The 21978-nt window shown below is 41.1% G+C and overlaps 1 protein-coding gene across 1 annotated transcript; it reads left to right on the top strand.

Annotated features, from left to right (window-relative positions):
- The first annotated feature begins 6582 nt into the window (after positions 1-6582).
- Positions 6583-21391, top strand: usp46 (ubiquitin specific peptidase 46). Its single transcript, XM_033621106.2, has 9 exons — positions 6583-6937; positions 12140-12220; positions 12566-12779; positions 16069-16307; positions 16773-16849; positions 16967-17050; positions 17127-17324; positions 19692-19770; positions 19889-21391. Exons 1-9 carry the CDS (start codon positions 6902-6904, stop codon positions 19988-19990), a joined length of 1110 nt encoding a protein of 369 aa, XP_033476997.1. The 5' UTR covers positions 6583-6901; the 3' UTR covers positions 19991-21391.
- Positions 21392-21978: the final 587 nt, after the last annotated feature.

Here is a 21978-nt window from a genome sequence, read left to right on the forward strand (position 1 = left end):
AATGGCTTTTATTCAGCAATCTGAGGTGTTCTGTAGCGACCCCTCATTGTGTTTCTAGCAGCTCTTTAGACACCAATCTAAGGTGTTTTGTAGCAACCTGTCGCTGTTTTTCCAATGGCTTTTATTCAGCAATCTAAGGTGTTTTGTAGCAACCCCTCATTGTGTTTCTAGCAGCTCTTTAGGCACCGATCTAAGGAGTTTTGTAGCAACTTGTCGCTGTTTCTCCAGCAGCCTTTTAGGCACTAATCATAGGTGTAGCGACCCCTCGTTGTGTTTCTCGCATTTTTTTAGGCACCTATTTTAGATGTTTTGTAGCCAACCATTGGTGTTTTTCCAGCTGCTTTTTAGGTACTAAATGTGGGTGTTCTGTAGCGACCTGTCGTTGTGTTTCTAGCAGCTCTTTAGACACCAATCTAAGGTGTTTTGTAGCAACCTGTTGCAGTTTTTCCAGTGACCTTTAGGCACCAATCATATGTGTTCTGTAGCGACCTCTCATTGTGTTTCTAGCAGCTCTTTAGACACCAATCTAAGGTGTTTTGTAGCGACTCCTTGATGTATTTCTAGTGGGTTTTTTTAGGCATCTATTGTAGGTGTTTTGTAGGAAACCGTTGTTATTTTTCCAATGGCTTGTTAGGACCAAAACTTAGGTGTTTTGCAGCAACCCATGGCCATTTTTCAAGCAGCTTTTTGGGCAGCAGACACAGGTGTTTTGTAGCATCCTGTTGCTGTTTTTCCAGTGGCCTTTTAGGCAGCAAACATATGTGTTGTGTAGCAACCTTTGGCTGTTTTCCCAGCAGCTTTTTAGGCTCCAAACATGGGTGTTTTGTAGCGACCTGTTGCTGTTTTTCCAGCAGGGATAGTGCCACCAATAGCAGTTGTTTTTTACTGAGGCATAGCTGCATTTTCTGCTGGGATAGTGGCACAAAAAGTGGTTGTTTTTTATGAGACGTCGCTGCTTTTACTGTAAAAATCAGGGATTGTACACCAAAACATGATCTTTTCCTAACCATAAAAAAATGGGTTTCGTTCCTAAACCTGACACATTAATGGCAATGTTCTTGAAATACTAAGCTTTAATATATCTGCTATATAATAATGTCAAAATGTAATGTCTCCATGGTTTGTAGAAACATACAATGCCAACATATGTCTGCTGATTGTGTTGCATTTTCAACATCAAGTAATGCAAATTGAAGAAGAAATGTGACAACATACAGTCACTTGAGTGTTTTCATCACTAGAAATATAAAGCATGTGTTCAGTTCTGGGCTGTGACTCATTTGGTATTTGCAGCCATCACATCACACCCAGTACCGGGAACTTACACCTGCTCTGATTCTGTGAAAAAAAGGCTTCTCTATCCTAAAAAAGCTATGTTAATAAACTGGTCCTAACCGTAATATCTAAGAAGCCTGTGCCAAATGTTACTAGGCCTCCACGAATAAGATTCTGAACTGGAAGGCTGTTTTCCCAGCGGTACAGAAATGATGCATAATACATTCACTTCTCTTTGTAGAGTGCCATTAGTAGTGCAGCCGGACTCGTTTACTGGAAACATTTTCTGAGCTCAGTAGTTTGGGTGTTTTTTTGTTCTCTCTGAGGGTTTGCCGGCCTGTGTGTAGTGCACGTGCACCCACATGAAAATTCACACATTCCGCCTCACGTCTGATCTCGAGCAGCGAGCAGAGAAGGTCCTCTGAGGTTCACCTGCTGGCTGACGAAAAGCCGTGTTGTGGATACAAAAGTCCTGTCAGCTCCATCCAAACATGAGGAGGCAACCAGGATGAGAGAGATTAAAAGTCCAAATAAACCAGCTTCATCTGCTCATCTGAAGCCTGGTGCCAACACATAAGCTGACCTGCAGAGCCTGAAAAAAGATAAAACAGATTTTATCTCAACAACAAGGCTGGGAACACATCATCAGATGTACAGATGTACAGATTCAGAGCTGTATTCATTACTATTTTGGTTCCTCTATCACCATGAGTGTGTACGAAGTGATAGTTTTTAAAATAAGCACATTATCCATTTCCACATATCCACCAGCAAGTACATACTGTGATTTTAAAAAAAAGCAGTGTGAGTCAGGAGATGCTGCATCTACAGTGTCTCTCAATCCTATTATTACAGACTGGAATGAAACAGAAAGTAAGTCTGGGAACGTTTTGTATCAAGAGCCTACAATCTACCGCCACGTGATTTTCTTCCCTGCCAATCAAAAGTATTTATAAATAAAGTTGCGCGAACACGTCCTTCAACAAATTTCTCAATAAAGCAGTGGTCACTGATCAACAATAAAACTCTCCTCTCCTCCAACTGATAATTCTGTTTTGCTGTTACTTGTTTTTTGTGAATTCCTCACTCCTTTGAAGTGTGTTAATCATAATTATTTGTTGTTTTCATTTCTTTTTGTTCACATGTAAATGCTAAGGAGATAATTGCCAGGAGATTGTTGTGAAAGCACAAACAAAGCCGGTGGTGAATGAAAGTGTCCTGAGGGCCCCGAGACCCCTGCAGAGCTCTACAGAGAGGACACTTACTGTCCGTTAGAAGAGGGCTAATTGATGGTTTGTGTGCAGAATAACTGCAAATTAAATGATTAGTTCTTTAGTCTACAAAATGTCAAGAATTATGACAAATGCCTTTTAATTGTTAAAGTGGCAGTTTTTCCATTTATTTGTATTTCTATTTATCAGTCTAGATTATTTTGTGTGAGTTGCTGAGTGTTGGAGATGTCAGCCATAGAAATGTCTGCCTTCCCTCCAATGCATGGGAACTAGATGACACTCGGCTTGTGGTGCTCAAAGTGCTAAAAAATACATTTGAAAAACTCAACAGTTTTGTTTATTTCCAGAAATCATGACCCGGTTTTAGTGGCTGTTCCAGCATACCAGAGTTTCTAGGCCACCTAGTCTGCAAGGGTGTCTCAGTTCTGACTCATTTTCCTGTTCCTTTTTTATCCACAGTGCTCACACAAGGCAGAGAAAAGGTTGAACAAGGTTTCTTGAGAATAAAAGAAAACAAAACGACAGGCGAAATCATTCAAAATTACATCTACCCACTTCAACACTGCATATTACACTCAAAAAATTTTCACGATACAAATCAACACACACTTTACATCATCTTTGTGCATGATGTCGGCGTCCAAAATCATCACTGTTTGGTCATGGACTTTCCACGTCCAGACACAACGTGAAAGGCACCCTGGGTGTGTTGGTTGTTGATGTTGTGGGGCACAATGTCAAGTTCTGCCTGTTACATGCATTGTCTTCTTTCAAAATACACTTCAGTTTTCACAGGAAATTTACAGTTTACACACAGTACAACATGGCGAATTAACGTTTTTTTTTCCTCCATCAATTTACACACGTGGTTGGGTTTAGGCAACAAAAACATGTGGGTAGATTTAGGAAAAAAGAACTGGGTTTGGCGTTATAGAGCTCGTAAGTTGCGTGTTTCCGTTTCCGGTACATGGGACCTTAAAAATCGATTTCTCATAATGTATTTCAATGGCTAGATGAAAATTATTCTCTGGTCCCGTTTAAATTGTGCCATGAATTTCACATATGTTGTTTGTGAACTTTTAATATATTTTTTCGTGCAAAGAAGGCTACAATTTAGCGGGAAGAAGTTTGATACTGTTAGGTTTTGTGTGAGAGCACTTTGTGGACTACAGCTCTTCGCTGCTCTCGATGCGTATGATATACGTCACCACTTGCACTCGGAACATGGCTGTGTCTCTGGTACACTTCACCACCTTCTTCAAAGGAGAGGACAAAAGCCTTAAGCGGAGTGGAGTGGAGGGAAAGTGTGATGGCGTGACGTCACATAGGCAACATGTAGTCTTTCTCATTACGTTGTTTCCACAGCCTTTAACTCAAGAATCATACAATAAACTGTCAAGCTCTTAACATGAAAAAATATTATTTAGACCCACACAAAACATTTGTATAATCCAAGGCATTTAAAGACTGGAACCAGAAAATAATAATTTTCTCTCCATTGACTCCCATTCATATTTTCCGAGCCTAGAGGTCCGATGGGGGTCTACCGGAAGGGGCGTGACTTACAAGCTCTATAGTCATTGTCCAAGTTCCCCAAGTAACACAACCATAGCATTTTCCACCACTGCATCAATTTAAATCATCCTTTTTTTAAATAAAAAGTCTTTTGAATCCCCTGTCTTTATGCAATTACTATATTAAATTGCCCAAGAGCCCTTTTATTGAACTGACTACTTGTTTTTATATAGACAAATCAGTTAATTGACTGTTAAGTGTTTCAGCAGTTCACCACTGACAACTTTAACAGCTGATAAATCATTTGAGCCGTCTATCTGGAAAAATACTTACTGTTTTTCTGTGTTTTGTGTCATTGTGAATTGAATGGGCTATATTTGGATATTGGACATTTGGTTGAATGGAACAGGCAATCTGAGGACCACACACTGGGCTCCAACCACAGGCGAGTGGTGTTTTTCTGAAGGCTATTTATGGCATTCAATAGACTAAGTGTATTTATAGACTACAGATCAAGGTTATGTTTGTAGAGTAAAACTAAACTTAACACTAAATTTGGGTGTAAAAACATTTCTGTTAATTCAGATTCAGATTCAGATTCAGAATACTTTATTAATCCGCGGGGGGAAATTGTTTTTGTTCCAATGCTCTGTGCAAAGTAGAAATAGAAATACAGCATGAATGGGAACAAGAGATAAAGATGAAGATATAAATAAAATACTAAAATAGACAATGAAATAAATAAAATAAAATACTAAAGTAGACATTAAAATAAAATAAACTAAAATAAAATAAAATATTAAAGTAGACATTAAAATAAAATAAAATAAAATAAAATATTAAAGTAGACATTAAAATAACATAAAATAAAATAAAATATTAAAGTAGACAATAAAATAAAATAAATAATAAAATAGTAAAGTAGACAATCTGAAATATATACAATATACAATGAAATGGTTGTAGCGTTATAAATGAAATAAGAATGAGTAATTATATTGTGTGTTTTGTTTTATAAATAACCAAATGAGTCCGATCATCAGAGGGAGGAGTTATACAGTTTAAATGAAAAAAGTGAAAATTAGATTTTAGAAAATAAAAAAAAGTAACAGTTTTATGTACCAAGAAAACTATGTCCTTAGTTTTAATCTATGTTTTGGTCAAAAAATGTCAACACAACAAGCACGAGGAGGCATTGGTGCATATATTTATAGAGACTGAATCAATTGCCTTCACACAGTGTTGTGTCTTTTATTGTAACACCTTTTCTGAACTTAAATCTTGTCCCTGTCAAGAAAAATATTTCTAGCTTCGGGGAGGGTAGGTTCAACAAGGAGCTGGAAACAGTCCTCAGAGATTTTGGTCCATATTGACATGATGACATCACACAGTTGCTGCAGATTAGTCGGCTGCACATCCATGATGAGAATCTCCCGTTGCACCACATCCCAAAGGTGCTCTATTGGACTGAGATCTGGTGACTGTGGAGGCCATTGGAGTACAGTGAACTCATTGTCATGTTTGAGATGATGTGAGCTTTGTGACATGGTGCGTTATCCTGCTGGAAGTAGCCATCAGAAGATGGGTACACTGTGGTCATAAAGGGATGGACACGCTCAGCAACAATACTCAGGTAGGCTGTGGTGTTTAAACCATGCTCAGTTGATACTAAGAAAATCTCCCCCACACCATTACACCAGCAGCAACAGCCTGAAGCGTTGATACAAGGCAGGATGGATCCATGCTTCCATCTGAATGTGGTTTTTCCAATCTTCTATTGTCCAGTTTTGGTGAGAAAACCCGTGTGAATTGTAGCCTCAGTTTCCTGTTGTTAGCTGACAGGAGTGGCACCTGGTGTGGTCTTCTGCTGCTGTAGCCCATCTGCTTCAAGGTTGGACAAGGTGTTGTTGCGTCAGAGATGGTCTTCTGCACACCTTGGTTGGAACCAGTGCTTATTTGACTTCCTGTTGCCTTTCTGTCATCTTGAACCAGTCTGGCCATTCTCCTCTGACCTCTGGCATCAACAAGGCATTTTGGCTCACTGGATATTTTCTCTTTTTGGGACCATCCTCTGTAAACCCTAGAGATGGTTGTGCTGAAAATCCCAGTAAATACTCAGATCAGCCCGTCTGGCACCAACAACCATGCCACGTTCAAAGTCACTTTTCATCCCCATTCTGATGCTCAGTTTGAACTTCAGCAGGTCGTCTTCACCATGTCTACATGCCTGAATGTACTGAGTTGCTGCCATGTGATTGGCTGATTAGCTAGTTGTGTTAATGAGTAGTTGAACAGGTGTACCTAATAAAGTGGCTAGTGAGTAGTCACTCAAAGAGCCTACAAAATCCCTTTAAATGCGTCCCTCTCATGAACTACAACTCCCTCACACAATTGTGTCAAACACTTGCTGTTGATTGGTTGCAGCTCACATGAACTTCACCATCCGGGTCTGTGTTTGGCTCTTTAACACTGCCAATCAAACCCAGTGAATGTGAACCAATCAGCTGTGGAGTTCAGGTCATGTGGGCGGGGCTACGGCGCTTCCTCACACATCACGCTTGTTTCCTGGTCGTTGCTAACAACCTGCTGCCTGCAACTTCGCCTGTCCACTGTCCCCTCATGCATCGGCGCCTTCCAGCTGTGGTGTTTTCGGGATGTGTGTGAGGATGAAGCCGTGTCGACTGTGAGTGCGGTGTGACTCTCAGCTCCGTGCAGGCTGCATGGTGCTCCGTGTCTCTCTGCCTGCTCTCTGACGCTTGGGGTTTGCAGTCTGGCCTCCAGCCGCGGCTGCGAATTAACTTCATTTCTCAGCGTCGCCCTTTGCTCTGAAATCATGTTTATTTTATAAAGATGGCGGTGAGGGGGACACTGTGAACTAAATGACTGTCAGAAACATCGCCTCCATTTGTAATATGGTGAGTATGTCTGCTGGTTGTGTGTGTGTGTGTGTGTGTGTGTGTTGCTATCGATGTGTGCAGCCACTGTGTTGAACTGGTGTGTAGTGATGTACATGGGTGAGTCGCCTCCCCCCTGCATACAGACAGTGTGTGTGCAGGGGGAGGATGCACAGTGGATGTAACGCTGGTCACTAGTGCTCAGACAGGCCTGCTGCATCCCAACCTGACTGTGAATGTGTCGTAGACCTTTACACACTGCTGCTGCTTCCCTGTCGCGTTGACATTGTGTGTTGCAGCCTGGCGAGACGACACAGTGTGTTATTTGTATAGCTGTCAGCGATGATTGACAGGTGAATGAAGCAGCGCGCTGCCTCTGACAGCTTGTTGTGATTGCATAATGTGATGCTGCTGCTGCTGCAGAGAGCTGGTTGCATCCTGGTAGCAGAGAGCCCTTCCTTTATTGTGGCTGGATACTAAAGTCAGAAGCCTGCAGTGCTGCTGGCCTGCATCAGTGGGTTATTACACTGCATCCCATGCAGAACTACTTAAACAGTGTGTGTATATTGTGGGTTTGCAGACACAGGTGAAGATGGACCTCCCACTGCGAAAGACAGGTCAAGTTTGAATGGACACAGCTTGGGTGGACATTAGGTGGAAGCTTGCGTAGGTGTAACGCAGGAGACACGTCCCCTTCAATATTGCATTTGTCCCCTCCAATAAAAACAGGAAAGTAGCAGAGCACTTTTATTTTTCATGCACAGGATCCCCAAATCCCTCGTTTCATGTGTCCTTCTCAATGTTGAAACCTGCACCCTTGGTAGAGCGTTTAAACAGTTAGTGTAAGCAAAACTGACAGGACAAAGCTTTTGTCCTCTGCAACAGCCAGTGTCTTCAGCACAGTGAGTGTGCGTATCAGGTAGGGCTCAGTGATATTGTTGAAATGACAACATCAGCATGAATATTTTTCCAGTCAGGGCTGTAACTTACGAAAGCGTCAGGCATTCACTTGAGGAAAGTTTTCGTGGGGATTTGCTTTCTTAATGTTTTCCTGAATTAACAAAATTATCTCAGAATTATGAAAAAAGTTTCTTGGGAAAAGTCATGTTCTCCCTCTTTTTACTTTAATGAGATAATAAACTTCATAAAAACTAGCCTATAGTTTACAATATTATTATCCTGTTAAAGCAGCAGTGTTTAGAACGAAGTGGCATCTGGCGGTGAGAACTGAAGTTTGCAACCAGCTGAAACCTCTCCCATGTGCCAAGTGTGAGCTCCCAGTTAGGATTCCTTCTGTGATTATTGTTCAGAAGGTTTTTACTGGGAGCAGAATTGTCCGCAGAGGTCTCCTCTTCTCCAACACAAATGGACCAGGTGATTAAAACCAGAAAAAAACACTGACTAAAGCAGTTTAATGTTACGAATCAGTGTTTCTCAAACGCTGGTCGGCTTGTCACTTTCTTTCTGATCCAGACGTTCAAGAGGTTTTTACCGGCAAACCGGTAACAACACTGAATAAAGCAGCAGATGCTGCCCGTCATGGCTGCTTACTATGGTGGCCGACATGAAAATATAAATGTCCACTCTGGGCTACTGTAGAAACATGGTGGTCTCAGTGAACAAGGACCCTCTCCCTATGTAGATAAAAACAGTTCATTCCAAGGTGACAAAATCACAACTCTTTTTTTAAGGTGATTATTTGCAAAAGAAAACATGCTTTCAGTAACAGCTTATCCCAGCTGACACTGGGTGAGAGGCGGGCTACACCCTAGGCAGGTTGCTAGGCTATCACAGGGCTGCCACATAGAGACAGACAACCATTCACACTCACATTCACACCTAAAGTCACCAATTAACCTGCATGTCTTTGGACTGTGGGAGGAAGCTGGAGTACACAGAGGAAACCCACGCTGACACGGGGAGAACATGCAAACTCTGCACAGATGGGTTCCTGCACCTTGGGGTTCGAGCTAGGAACCCTCGTTGTGAGGTGACAATGCTAACCACTGCACCACTGTGCCACCAGAAAAAAATATTTATTTCATTATGTCCAACTTCTGCCAGTATATCCCACAAAAATCCTACAAACTGGACCTTTAATTAAGAAAAACATGAGCAGAATTCTTACCATGAAAGATTTTATTATCATAATTCTGATATAATGATCTTGTTAATGCAGGAAAAACAGAGCAAATACTTTTTTTTCCTCAATTGAATGCATTACACTTATGTAGTAACTTGAAACTACAGTATTATCGTTTTCAATTCATCTGCCGATACTTAAATTTAACCAATTAATTGAATTGTTTACAAGATGCCAAGAAATAGTGAAATATGGTGTTTATAATTTCCCACAGCCCAAGACAATGTATGCAAATAATTTGTTTTATGTACGCTTTGAAATCTGAGCGAAATGGCTGGATTTCTTTTTAAACACGAGAAATGAAAGAAGAAATGAGCCAAAAAAAAATCAGACAGAAAATATCATAAAGAGAAAAGACAAGAAAATTATTTTTTAAAATGTTATAATAATGATAACAAGGTTTCCCTAGCTTTTTTCTCTTTTTCCTATTTTTCTAAAATACTTTTCTTCTTTCTATCTTTTGTTTTTTTTTGCAATTTGTGGGAAATTTCCTACCAGGTTGCTCAGTGCCTTTTCCCCCATGTTTTTGAAAGAAATCACGCCAATGTGCTCAGGGTTCAAAGGTTTAAATACTTGCAAAAGGCATCTGAAAGCAGCACAAGAAAAGTGATGTCGCTCCAGGTTTCAAAGAGTTAAACCATCAGTGCAAAACTCAAATATATTTAGTTTTCTGTCAAATATGTCAAAGAAAAGCATCAATTCCTGAGATTTGAGAAGCTGAAACCAGCCAACGTTTGACATGTTTGCTTGGAAAATGCACATAACAGTTTCCCAGTCTTTAATTTAATTGTTTTGCTCAATCAAAAGTCCAAAAGCCAAAGACGTTTAGTTTACTATCATAGAAAACTGAAAAAACAGCAAATATTTACATTTAAGATCGACTAATCTATTAATTTTGGTAACTGTAGCTCTGTTTCCAATATCAGTTTATCACGATATGGCAAAATAACATTAAAAAGATAATCAAACTGATTAATCAAATCATTGATCAAACAACTATAGGTAAAACAAAAGTTTTAGTAACTAATGTTTTCAGTTGACGTTTGCCTGCAGGCACATAAGAAAAGAAATAAGGGGGCAAAGTAAAGACACTTCAACACAGAGCCTGCGTTTACAGAGTTCAGACTGAGGAAAGGTGTCAAGCTTATATTAATTGTTTTCTAATTGGTCAAGATGTGACAAGTTGTTATAGAAGGAGTGCGAGTATTTATTTCTTTTTGCATATTCGGGTCATCAGCACACTGATTATATCATTCATAACATTTATTATTTATAATGTGGGCCAAGGACTTGTTGATGCTTAAAAGCACAATAAGTAAACATGATACAAAAGATGAGGCTGAAAGGTTTTCAGTTGAAGACAATAATTGTCAATAAAGCAAGTGACGAGTAGGCGGGTGTCGATATTTTCCACAGCGTCTTCTGCTCTGTCAACACTCTCAGTTCATGTTTTCCTAACATTGTTTTCTTTGTGACAGTCAAGGATAAATGATTTTTTTTTCCTTTTTAAATAAATGATGCCACCGCCTGCTGTTTTATAATGAATGGCTCGAATGTCAAAATGTGGCATCAGGTGTCAGTAGGAGTCACCTGGATATTCCATTTTCTCAAACAAATGTTTTGTGTAGATTTTAATGGATTTTCAGGTCCACCAGTGGCACCTTTCCACTGAGTCCGTCTAATGTTTCTCTCCAGTTTTGTAGACTAAAGGTCACAGTTTGCATTATAAGACATCCCACAAGGAAAGAGTCAGCTCGTACGAGTACAGTACACAGACTTGAGCTCAGGCTGGAAGCAGTAAATCAGACAAAGAGGTATTCACTGTCTGCTTTGACAGAGAGAAATGACAGTCATTGTAAGTCAAAGCCTTCCCCCAAACTAAACTGTCCTCTGTGTTCGCTCAACAAAGCTGTGGTTCATTTGGAAAGCTTTGAGCTCCGACAAGTGAAAAGGCTCTGACAAGAGATAAGTGGTCTGTCTCTGCAATCAGGTGCAAAATACTCCTGACTTTTGACATGAGTCTACCTATTTAGACCATATCCTTTTTCTACTTTGACAGGACATTTTTAGGTTTTGGGAGGTTTTTTTACTGACAAAGAAAGGCACCGAGGCGAGCTACAACAGTCGAGTGGAAACTGATGCGTTGGAATTTAACAGGAAGGATCATTTTAACAATTACGCTGTATGAAAAAGGAGCCTCTAATTATGGTTTATCTTTGTATCTAAACCGTCAATAGTCTGTTGGTGCTCCTTGACCACACAAAATGTCCATATTATTTTGGCTATACATATATGTAGCCAACAGTTTGTAAGATTTTTGGGGGATGTAGTGGCATCACAGTGGTCTCCTCCTCCTCCCTAAAACAAATGAACCAGATGTATAAAACTGGCAAACACACAGAATGAAGTAATTTCACGTTACAAATCAGTGTTTCTCCGATGCTGTTCAGCATGGCGGAGACTGGAGACTCACCCACCACATGCTCATGTGCACTCACCTTTTTCCCGATAACTCAAGATCCAGATGCTCAGGAGGTTTTTACATGTACATAAAAGTAGACTAAACAAAAGAGGCCTCCATTTTAGCCTTTTAAAGGTCCAGTATGTAAGATTTTTGGGGGGATGTAGTGACATCTAGTGGTGAGGATTGCAGATTGCAATCAGCTGAAACTTCTCCAGGTTAGAATTCCTCAAGTGTTTATTGTTCAGGAGGTTTTTACAGGAGCAGAATTATCCACAGAGGTCTCTTCCTCTCTGAAACAAACAAACCTGGTGATTAAAACCGGTAAAGGCACTGAATAAAGCAGTTTCATGTTAGAAGATCAGTGTTTTTCTGATGCTGTTCTTTGCCGAGGGGCTGCTTACTGTTATGGCTGGCACAAAAATGTGAACTGCAGTATCTAGAACCAGTTTGTCCATTCTGGGCTACTGTAAACATGACAATGCAGCATGCATCCCTATGTAAACATAACAACTCATTCTGTCTATCTGTCTGTCTATCATAACTCAGTAAACTGTGTTACATGAGATGATGTTGATGATGAAGAAAACCCTCTCATGTGTTGTCTGTGGTCTTTCAGGGCACCAATGCCTCTGCTCTGGAGAAAGACATCGGCCCGGAGCAATTCCCAATCAATGAACACTACTTTGGATTGGTCAACGTGAGTATCACCTAATCCTCTCATACATCAACAGAAGGCTTTGATAGAAAACACTGGTGTCATTTTTCAAAACAAACTGCCATGGGACTCTGACTCATGTCCTCTACTGGATAATTAGTACTGAAGGTGAGAGTGTTGTTTCTGTTGGCCAATACAGGGATGTTCTGTCTCCTTAATATAACGCTTGCGCAAACTCCCGTATTTCTCAACACCCTGGACGTAGCATCTGCCAAATGAATAAGAACAGTTGAGCACATCTGTATTTTTCCACCAGCGAGACCAATGGAGTGAAATCTCTTTTTGTCCTCACACTTTGTTCTTGTCCTCTGTCCTTCCCTTCCTCAGTTTGGAAACACATGTTACTGTAACTCAGTGCTCCAGGCTCTCTACTTCTGCCGGCCTTTCCGGGAGAACGTGCTTGCTTACAAAGCCCAGCAGAAGAAGAAGGAGAACCTGCTCACATGCCTGGCTGACCTCTTCCACTCCATTGCAACACAGAAAAAGAAAGTGGGCGTCATCCCGCCCAAGAAGTTCATTTCCCGCTTAAGGAAAGAAAACGGTGAGAGCCCATAAAAGACATGCATGATTGAAAACTTGATAATGATTAGAGAACATCCTGCGATGGTATCACTCCAGCCCTGATACAGGGATTCTCAAAGAATGTGTGCAGAGGGCTCAACGTTGTGGGGCAATGGCTCCTTACCTACTTCCTACCTCCTCCTAAAGTTTGGTGACTGCATCTTACACGGTTGTGACGCTATTGTGATGACAAAATCTGTCTACGTGCATGCGTTCCCAAGTGCCTGTTTTTCAGGGCACGGGCGCTGAGCCCTGAAATACACAGAGTTCAACTTTTGGAACGCAGCAGTGCGCATCGCGTGTCATGTGACAAGGACTGACCAATCACAGCCAGCAGATATCTTTCCCTTCTTCTGTAAATATCAGTCTGTGATAAATAGGGAGAAGTAGTTGATCATTTTAGTGGTAAGTAGGCTATGATATGATGCTGGTTATGGTCACTTAGCAACCTCAGATGCAACCTGCCTCTGGAGTAGCGCCCAGTGCCCAGCGCAGTTTCCAGGTGTTTAAAGACACAGTGTGTGTACGGTGTGTATCAGTCACCTGGCCAAGAACTCGAAGCAGCCTCTGTGGTAGTTCCCGCTACACTAAGTGTCTCCAGGACCACATTTTACCATGATTAAACACACACACAGAATCAACAGGTAAAAAAAATATAAGTGCGAATCTGCAACAGTTGTGACCTCATACGCACATGCACTCACATGTTCATGCTCACACACACAGCCGCACAAACACTTGTCACTACTACAATGATGCCCCCAACCCCCCTTTTTGACATACTGGTTTATCTCAGAGCACAACCGGTGCGCTCTGAAAAACAGGCACTTGGGAACGCTTAGGAACACTTGCACGCCGGGATAGTGTCACTCTTGCTTTTGAGCGTGCCTTTCGTGCATCCACACTATCAATCATGCATTTTAGGGTGCAAAAAAGCAGCATGTGTCTGCGACCCTTAATCAGCTGTTCTTTGACATATGACCAACATTGAAACAAAATCTTGTGGAAGTCTGTGAATCCATTTGGAAGTTTTGTGCCTCCTCTTTTAGCCAAACACACACCTTCACACACAGACTTGACCTCCATGCCAAATCTCAGCCTTCTAGGGCAAAAACTGTGGTCGCTACAGTGTGGAGAAATTTTTGTGGGCCGACCAACTGACAGAGAAAGCTATAGAGCTGCTGGTCACAGATAAAAACAAAAATCCAAAATGTAAAATTATGGATTTAAAAGAGAATACTCATCTGATCTAATGCTTACTAAGTCACTACAATGAACATGTTTTGTACTGTCGCTCTTTCTTTGTAGTATTCTTGTCTGCCAAAGCTACTGAGTGTGTTACTTGTTCATAAACAACCAGAGTGAAGATTTATGGCTCTGTACTGTGTGTCAGTAGCAGTGTTGGCTTTAATGTAGTCTGAATATTGGAGGTGAAGGGCAGGTGCATGTTGGAGGTAAGGTCACTCAGAGAGTAGACCGACTGTTCTCTGCTGTCCATATTGAGGAAGCTCTTTATGTGAATGAACAATGCAATCTCTGTTGGGACCCAGCTTTGGTCAGCTGCCTCCTCTCTGGACTTTTTTTTCTCCTTCTGCCCCCTCCTCCCTCCAACTCCCCCCGAATCTCCGTTTTCAACTTTCACATGCAGATCTGTCAAAACAGAAGTGTATGTAGATGTTGGGATTATTGGTGTTGCCTCATTTCTCACAGGGGAAAAAGCACAGGTGTAACTAATCGCGTTCTCACAATTTGTTTTTAGATGCGTGATTTTCTTTTTATACACACTTAAGGAGAAATGTTAGAGGTAGCTTAAGGCCAAAGATTTTTGTTGCCAACAATTGCACCTGTTTAAAAAGTCAACCCACATTGACACCTCTCTCTATTGTCATCATATAGAATACTATGGACACTGAAGTAATCTAGCAAATCATAAAAGTATATATACTATAAAGCAGTGGGGAAAAACTAGCCCTCATCACACAGAAAGCGTTTGAGCAGCTGGAGGCCACCTTTTGTAAGCGTTTTATTGTTTTTTTTACTCCCCGAGTAAAAAAACACTTAAACTCAGAGCGGCTCATGCCATCTTTACAGTTGGCAAACAATGGAGGAAAAACTTATGATAGCCATTGCTGGATACCCAGAGCTATACGACTTTACTAACTGTAGTTACCACAATCTCAGTAGAAAACAGCAGGTGTGGGAGCATTTAAGTGCAGTACTTCAACAGCCATCATGGAGGAGAAGCTCCCGGACCAACTGGTGGTACTCCCCATGATCCAGCCTCTTTTTTAGGGTCTCATGTACCCACACAGATCTCTGTTTATCTGCTGACAGCCTCTCACCCTCAACCAGAGCTACAGACAGCACCCTCTGCCTCAACATTTTAGGAACTGGATACTAATTACAGTGGAATAAATGAAACTAAAAATAATAATAATAAGTGTTGAAACAACAATTCAGTGTTTGAGGGTAGGCCAAGTGTCCGACTGTTTCTTGATCAGGAGTAGTTATTCGGCAGCCAGCAGAGAATCCAGAAAGTCCCTGATCAACTAAAGAAAAAATGTGTTACTTAAAATTTAGTGATATAATTATTAGGAATTATGACTGATAAAATTAACCTTTCAAAAAAGCTGACATACCCACTAGGACTGCAACGATTAGTTGACTAATCAATGACTAATCGACTGTTAAAATAATCGGTGACTATTTTAGTAGTCGACTAATCTGTTTGAGTCATTTTTCATAGAAAAGTTCTATAAAAGTACCTCAAAATACTCTTATTGCAGCTTCTTATGTTCAAATATGGTCAGCTTTGCACACTCTCCCGTGATGGTGAACTAAAACCCTTTGGTGTGAGTACGAATCAAGACATTAGATGATAATTTTGGGGTTTGGGAGAGACAGACCGACATTTTTCAACATTTTAACACATTTTTCGATAAAATGATTAGTCGACTAATCGAAGAAATAATCCACAATTAGTCGGAAATCAAATAATCATTAGTTGCAGCCCTAATACCCACCCCTTGCAGTACTACAAATTACGGCTAGTGGCACAGGAACCCGTGTTAGAGAAACACTGGTCTAAAATAAATGAATTGCTTTAGTAATTTTAGTACAGGTCGGCTTTATGCTAAGTGTGCAGAAACATTAGGTATATAAATATAAATATTAGATTCAGTATGGGGAGATAATCATTATTAAATGGATTTAAGATTATTAACCCAAAAAAGTTATCTTCTTTACTTTATCTCTGCGTCTCCCTGCAGATCTGTTCGACAACTACATGCAACAGGATGCCCACGAATTCCTCAACTACCTGCTGAACACGGTGGCCGACATCCTGCAAGAGGAAAAAAAGCAGGAAAAGCAGAACGGGCGCCTTAAGAACAACGGCACTGCTGTCACCACGGAGACCGAGACAGAGAACAAGACAGAGCCCACATGGGTTCACGATATCTTCCAGGGCACACTGACCAATGAGACACGCTGCCTCAACTGTGAAACGGTGTGTGGCGCTGCTTTATTTGCCTATTGAGTTCCCTGAGAGGGGTAGTATATTTAATGTTGTTATCTGTCCCCGGCTCTGACAGTCCCCGTGTCACCCTGAATAAGAGGTCTGTCCTGAATAAGTCTGGAAAAGGGATTAGCCTGTTCAGAGATGCTGAGAGATGCAAAAAAAAAAAGAAAGCGATGCAGTGAGCGCACCCGGTGGGCTCCGGCCACCCACTTTACATCAGGGCTGGCGTAGGCTTTGTCCTCACAGTTTTGAGGGTGAGCAGTGAGACGGGTTGCCCTGAACAACCCCTGCAAACAGCAAGAGACAAAAGCTACTCAGTATAATCAGCATTTCAAAGACTGTCTGTGTGTATAGGTGTGGGCGGGTTGGTATTATGTCACAGCACAGGCAGGCTTATCCTTTCTGACTCAGTAAAAAAAAACCTGACAGTGAAGTTCCCTCTCTCTTTGACAGGTGAGCAGCAAAGATGAAGATTTTCTGGATCTTTCTGTGGATGTGGAGCAAAACACATCAATAACACACTGTCTCAGGTAGAACTGATTTATTACACATTCAGTCACAGTTAACAGGCTGACAGTAGACCGTATTTCCTTTGGCCTGAATGAGGTCGAATAACCAAGCCTCCTGTGGCATGCTCTGCCCTCCAGGGACTTCAGCAACACAGAGACTTTGTGCAGTGAATACAAATACTACTGTGAGACATGCTGCAGCAAGCAGGAAGCACAGAAGCGGTCAGTAAAGCACTGAGCTTAATACAGTCATGATCTGTCATTGTAAACCTCTCTGAGCACGTATGCTTCTGTGCAGGATGCGTGTGAAGAAGCTTCCTATGATCCTGGCACTACACCTGAAGAGGTTCAAGTACATGGAGCAGCTGCACCGCTACACCAAGCTGTCCTATCGGGTGGTTTTCCCCCTTGAACTCCGCCTGTTCAACACGTCTGGGGATGCAGTCAACCTGGATCGCATGTACGATCTAGTGGCGGTGGTGGTTCACTGTGGCAGGTACAGTACACTGATTACCGGCCCAACATAAAAGACCTCAACATGAGTTATGGTGCGGTTACACTTGATACCAACTTATATTGTAGCGTCATGTTTCAAAGTACAACAAAGCTCATCCCCTCAAGCTGCTGCAGACTCACTGATCAGGCGCCACGTTTGTTGTGCTCCTTCAGAAGCAAATTTTAGATGGTAGTCCATTGATTCCAGCTGTATCGCATCACTGTATTCCGTAAAATATTAAACGAAAAGTTTGACATTTTGGGAAATATGTTCTTTTGCTTTCTAGTCGAGACTTTTGTGAGAACAATGATGTCACTCTCATGTCTGTATGTTAAAGGGGAACTAATGTTTTTTTTTTTTTTCCTATTTTATATTAGGAGAAATGAATGTCTGTGTTTACTTTTAGCTGGATTCAGACATGTTCCTCTGCCTGTTGCTGCTCCCTCTCTCTCCTCATCCGCTCTTCAGTTTCATCGAGCTCTGCGTCCGTGTTCAAATAAATACGGGCGGTCATCAAATTCAAATGGCTCATCCAGATCCAGTTGGTTAAAATCGGGTAAAAATTTGGACATGTTTTGTTGTGGCAAGTCAAAACACTCACTCGGAGAGTCAAAAGTCTGGCTCTGAAATCTCACATCTCACGGGATTTGAGTTGCTGCAGGAAGTTACCGCTGGAGTGACCTTACAAACGTGAGGAGTTACTCTGTCTGGAGTAGTCATGGCTGAATTTTTACCCGATTTTGACCAACTGGATCTGGATGAGCCATTTGAATTTGATGACCGCCTGAATTTATTTGAACACGGAGTACACGGACGCAGAGCTCAATGAAACTGAAGAGCAGACAAGAAGAGAGAGGGAGCAGCAACAGGCAGAGGAACATGTCCGAATTCTGTGCTCATCTTGAATATGAGTTAAAGATTTGTACATACATGATTTTGTGACATCACAACGAGTCTCTGAACCAAGTCACAGTCCATTTTGCAACTTCCACGAGTGTGAAGACTTTTCCATGAAGTAGGAGACATGACATCCAGCAGTTAAACTCTTGAAATGAAAAATATTTGCATGTTAATGGATTCTATATATATTCTCACTAAGGACAAGAGTTCAGGTTAGAAAGCAAGTGTTTACCTTAACATCCAACTGCAGTATTGTATAAGCCTTTAAGCTTGAAGTTGAAAAACAGCAATACAAGTTTTGAGGACCTTGGCTCATGCTCAAGTATGAGATTGGCTTAGTTTTCTTCTTTTCTTCAGAGACAGAGTTTCTGCGTCACTACTTAGAATGACCTGAAAACCTGTAACACATACATTCACCGGCCACTTTATTAGGTACACCTGTTCAACTGCTAACACTTTATTTATAGAGACCTTCCATTAACATACAAGAGATTAACATAAGTTGTCATCTCAAGTTGCAGTTATGTGCAAAGAAAAAGACTAACAACAACCAAAACAAAGAGATATGTGTGGCAAACTGTGTTCTGCATTTATTTTGCACAGATAACTTGAGCAGCTCCTGCAGGAAGCTAAGACAGATGAGCTTAGGCTTGTCACAATAACTGCCTTTGCTTGATGATATATTGTCCCAGAAAATAACTGCGATAAAAGACAGTATTGTTACTTTGAGACCATTTTACACCACTCATATAATGATAATATAAAAGCATAATAATGCAAGTACACCCTTTCAAAGAGCAATGAACTTTTAATTTTATAAGAATATTCAGACATTAAAATTAGAATATGAAAAAGAAATTAATGTATTTCTTAAAAACACTTTTGTAGTGTAAATTAAAGTGCCTTTGCCAACAAAAACAAAACCAAGTGATGCCTCTTGGGACTAACAGACAAGCTTCGCAAAGCTCACACCTCACACCGTAGTTATCTCCATAATCTGGTTGGTGTGCTGCAGTCGGCTCCCGGGGATTTTCGGGCCTGAGAGCCAGGTGGTTGCGGATGGATTTTATTGAGAGGAAAATAAAGTTACACAAGTGCAGCTGCAGGCTACTGATGAGCTATGCTGTGTCATGTTTGAAGTGTTTTCTTATTTTTCTTCGCACACCTGCAAGTAGGTGAGGTAGATAAAGAAAAAAGGGAGAGTTGCTGCATCCAAGTCTTATAAAGGCCGGGCTTGCTGTTTATTACAGCATCATGTTTGCTATAGTGGTGAATGCTTATGTTAACAAACACACATGTAAACACAATGAGAAATATTGAGGTCAGCAAAATGAGGTCATGTCCACATATCATGCGATAAGTTGATAACGTAATAATCGTGACAGACCTTGATGTAGTGCAGTGTGGGGCTGTTGAGAGGGTAAGGTGTCTGCAGTAGAGAGTCACTGTTTGTCTCTGTTTCCTCAGTGGCCCAAATAGAGGTCATTACATCACCATAGTGAAGAGTCACGGCTTCTGGCTGCTGTTTGATGATGACATTGTGGAGGTGCGTCACTCTCAGTCTTAGCCTGTTACGGCTTCCTTGAATGTTCCTTGACTCATCTGTTTGTACATTTGTTGCTGCTTTTATCATCAGTAAACAACGTCTTACTTGTGTTATGCAGAAAATTGATGCCCAGGCCATCGAGGAGTTTTACGGGCTTACCTCAGACATCTCCAAGAACTCTGAGTCAGGATACATCCTCTTCTACCAGTCCAGGGAGTGACTGGAGCTGCATCAGTGACACAGGAGATGACTGAATAGGATGAGACCTTTTTTTTTTTTTTTTTTTTGTACCTTCAGCCTAACAGACCCAGACTCCAGCCGTCTCCATCCCATCCTGTTCCCATTCTCCAAGTCAGACCTCTCTGATGTTCGTGCGTGCCAATCCTCTGTCCCAACCCCAACCTCCGGGTTAACCTGTGCTTCATCTTCTTCTTCTTTCTCTCTCTCTGTGTAATTTGCGTCTTGCCTTTTAGTCACCTGCATCTGGACTGCACTTTAAAACAAAAGCAAAAATGCTCAACAGCATGTCGGAAACAAAAAAGGAGCGTTCATTCACACCGAGCGCCTCAGGCTTGGTGTGTAGACTGGTGGGAGAAGCCTGCAGAGGTGATTCTCTACGTGGTGCACATACAGACTGTTGTCTAAAATTGTACTATATCATTTATATGTATATAAGGTCTTCTTCCGTGATGTGTCACCCCCTGTTAACTCCTTTCATTAGGGCTATTTTCCTCATCATCACTGTCCAGTCCTTTGTTCATGTCCCTGGTGGATGCATGAGACTTATATGAAGTTGGAGACAGACACTGTATAATACGCATAGAGAGGTTTCATGCATTTTCAGTGGTTTTGAAGCAATATCTGAGCATTAATGAGAGAGCTCACAAGCTGAAAACTACCTAAACTTCAACAGTTGACAGTGTGTAGAGGTTGTGTTGTCCCACAGAGAATCACTCTGTGAGCTGCTGTCTGTCTGATGTGACAACTCGGTGTCTGTCTAACCACATATGATCAACACTTAACCCAACTGAGCCAAATGCTCCAACACTACACGTGAAAGGAAATCCTGTTTTCTCTGGATCTCCATTCAAATCAGCCGAATCTTTATAATTTTTTATTCTGATCAAAAACCCATATTTATTGTACTTAACATATTTATTACTGTTATTTGTAATGCAGACTGGTCAATAATGAAGGTGTGTGTGTGTAATATGGCTCTTCTTAGAGCTCTGTATGTGAGGGTACTTGTGTCGAGGCTCGCAGTGTGAAGGATATAGTGTATGTGATACACGACTTAAGAGTACAGCTGAAAGAAAACTGGTTTTAATTTTGTCAGTTGCATGTTAAAGGTCCAGTGTGTAGGATTTAGGGGGATATATCAGCAGAAATGGAATATAACATATAACAAGTATGTTTTCTTTCATGTGTAATTTCCTGCAGATAAGAATTTTTCGTTAACTTAGAATCAGCCAATTACATACGGACTGGGTCCTTGTCCCAGGAGTGTGCCATGTTGCACTGCCATGTTTCTGCAGTAGCCCAAAACAGATGAAACAAACACTGCCTCTAGATAGGGCCATTCACGATTTCGCGTCTGCTACCGTAGTTAGCAGCCCCTCCATAATGACAGCGTCGGAAAAACACACTTTTTTGTTGTTGTTGTTTTTTTTTTTTACATAAAACTGCTTCATTTAGTGGTTTTATGGGTTTAAATCACCAGTTCTGTTTGTTTGGAGAGGAGGAGACCTCTGGGGATAATTTGTCTCCTGATAAAAAAAACCCTGAACGTCTGGGGCCGTATTCACAAAGCTTCCTAGTACAAAGATTTGCTCTTAGAGACAAAATTCTAAGAAAATTCTTAGAATTATGACGTTCTCGAAGGATTCCCCTTAAAGTTAAGACTGGATACTGGTAAAGATAAAAATGATTCACAAAGCAACTTAGCCCTAAGAGAGCCCCTTAGGTGAAAAACTGTTAGGTGTAGGGAGGAGGACTTTTAAGAGGCTTAACCAGAGGAGAAAATGGTGAAAACACAAAAAGGTCGGAGAAATATTCTCCAAACAATGAATGAACAAAATGCTACAGATAAGATTGTGCAGGAATAATGTTTGTGGTTGATCTCATGAGGGATACGCACACATTTCAACCCAACGCAATAACACTATAACGCCAGAAATTAAATGATCACTTACTCAGATATTTGGAAAA

This window comes from Epinephelus lanceolatus, chromosome 6, assembly GCF_041903045.1.
Source record: "Epinephelus lanceolatus isolate andai-2023 chromosome 6, ASM4190304v1, whole genome shotgun sequence".
Lineage (NCBI taxonomy): Eukaryota > Metazoa > Chordata > Actinopteri > Perciformes > Serranidae > Epinephelus > Epinephelus lanceolatus.